Raw genomic sequence first — 1,381 nt, 5'->3', positions numbered from 1 at the left:
TGGGAGAGCGAAGGAGGAGGAGCAGTGGGAAACTTACAACTGCATGCAGGAAAGGAGTTGTTAATCTGCTCCATTACATCTGCCAGGTCAGAGCTACTGTGGTAGGAGTCCAGCAACTCATCTGAACACACACACACACACACATACACACACACAGAGAATTACAGTGACCTCAGACACACTTTAATATGGCACCACACCACAGTGAGCAACAAGGTTCCCTTAACAGAGAAAGTGTGAATCTTTTTCTGTGTCGTCAGCTCATGTTCAAACTTTCAGTGTAGCTGCTAAATTCTGCAAAAAGCTATAAAAGGTAGCTTCTACCATAGGGACTGAAATCCAAGGGCAGAGCTTCATATACCAACATCAACAGTTAAGTGTCTGAGCATGCAAGTCTTTTTGAGCTTGAGTGTCTCACCTGAGTTTTCAGTAAGTGCTCCTTGATCATGCACAGTTGACGACGACACTCCATTTACCCTTGAGTCCATCTCCGGCTGAGTGAAAGACAGAGAGAGAGGAGGAAACAAAAAGGAAAAGTCCCTTATTATAGAATAATTACCCCACTTGACAACTTCAGAAATCAGTGGCAGGTGGAGACAAAGGAATACCAGAGGGCGACACAATGAGCCTGCTGTCTCGTGTACAAAAACATCCCTCATACACGTGTCTTTGCCAGTGTCGCATACCGAGTTCAGCATGCTACAAGTGTAAATCACATTCAAACATTTCAAAGGACATTTTCATACATTTTCAGCATCCCTGCTAATCCCTGAACAATTAAAATTGAATTCCTGTATCTGTATTAATACATAATACAAGCTGTGTCCACATTTAAAGCACCAAAAGTTTCTGCCTAGAGGCGGAATACGTGTATTTGTCTTAACGTTCCATCACCATGACCCTCCCCTAACGCCTGTTGCTGAGCCTCACATTTAAAAATGCATCTCACCTGAGGCTGATATGACTTACGCAGGGAGTGAATACAGAAAAGCTACATTAATGTCAAAAACAAGGTTGGTATTCACCACATTTCTGACTGGGCCGTGTCTGGGACGGAGCCCCTATTTTCTGTTGCTGTTGTCTGCCTTACGATGTTACTGCACTTTAGCTTCACCTTGATGTCGACGACTGACCTCAAACGGACTTGGCCTGATTTTGAGTTTACAGCAGGCACGAGATTGACAAACAAACTGATCATGTGTAACCTCATTTGTTTTGATTTATTAATATTAAGACAGATGCATAAAAACAAAATAACAGAAAAAAAGCACAGTAATGCCATATACATAAAAAAATAGAATTAGTTATGAGTGTTTTTGTAAATAGTGTGGCAGGCTGATCAATTGCTGAAACAGCCGCGATTGCTCTGATGCACAGAAGC

The 1,381-nt window shown here is 42.2% G+C and overlaps 1 protein-coding gene across 5 annotated transcripts in view; it reads right to left on the bottom strand.

The window, feature by feature from the left end:
• The window catches only part of utrn (utrophin), a 160,206-nt gene that overhangs the window by 3,607 nt on the left and 155,218 nt on the right, over nucleotides 1–1,381 (bottom strand). For 4 of the 5 annotated variants that reach the window (XM_020589235.1, XM_020589213.1, XM_020589228.1 and 1 more), the window contains 2 exons: nucleotides 419–494; nucleotides 38–121 (listed from right to left, as the gene is read on the bottom strand). In XM_020589235.1, the coding sequence (XP_020444891.1) occupies nucleotides 38–121; nucleotides 419–494 (160 nt within the window). The remainder of the gene's footprint in view (nucleotides 1–37; nucleotides 122–418; nucleotides 495–1,381) is intronic. The other variant, XM_020589218.1, reaches the window with a different exon arrangement.

This window comes from Monopterus albus, unplaced genomic scaffold, assembly GCF_001952655.1.
Source record: "Monopterus albus unplaced genomic scaffold, M_albus_1.0 scaffold9.1, whole genome shotgun sequence".
Lineage (NCBI taxonomy): Eukaryota > Metazoa > Chordata > Actinopteri > Synbranchiformes > Synbranchidae > Monopterus > Monopterus albus.
This window is presented reverse-complemented; position numbering and strand designations above follow the sequence as displayed.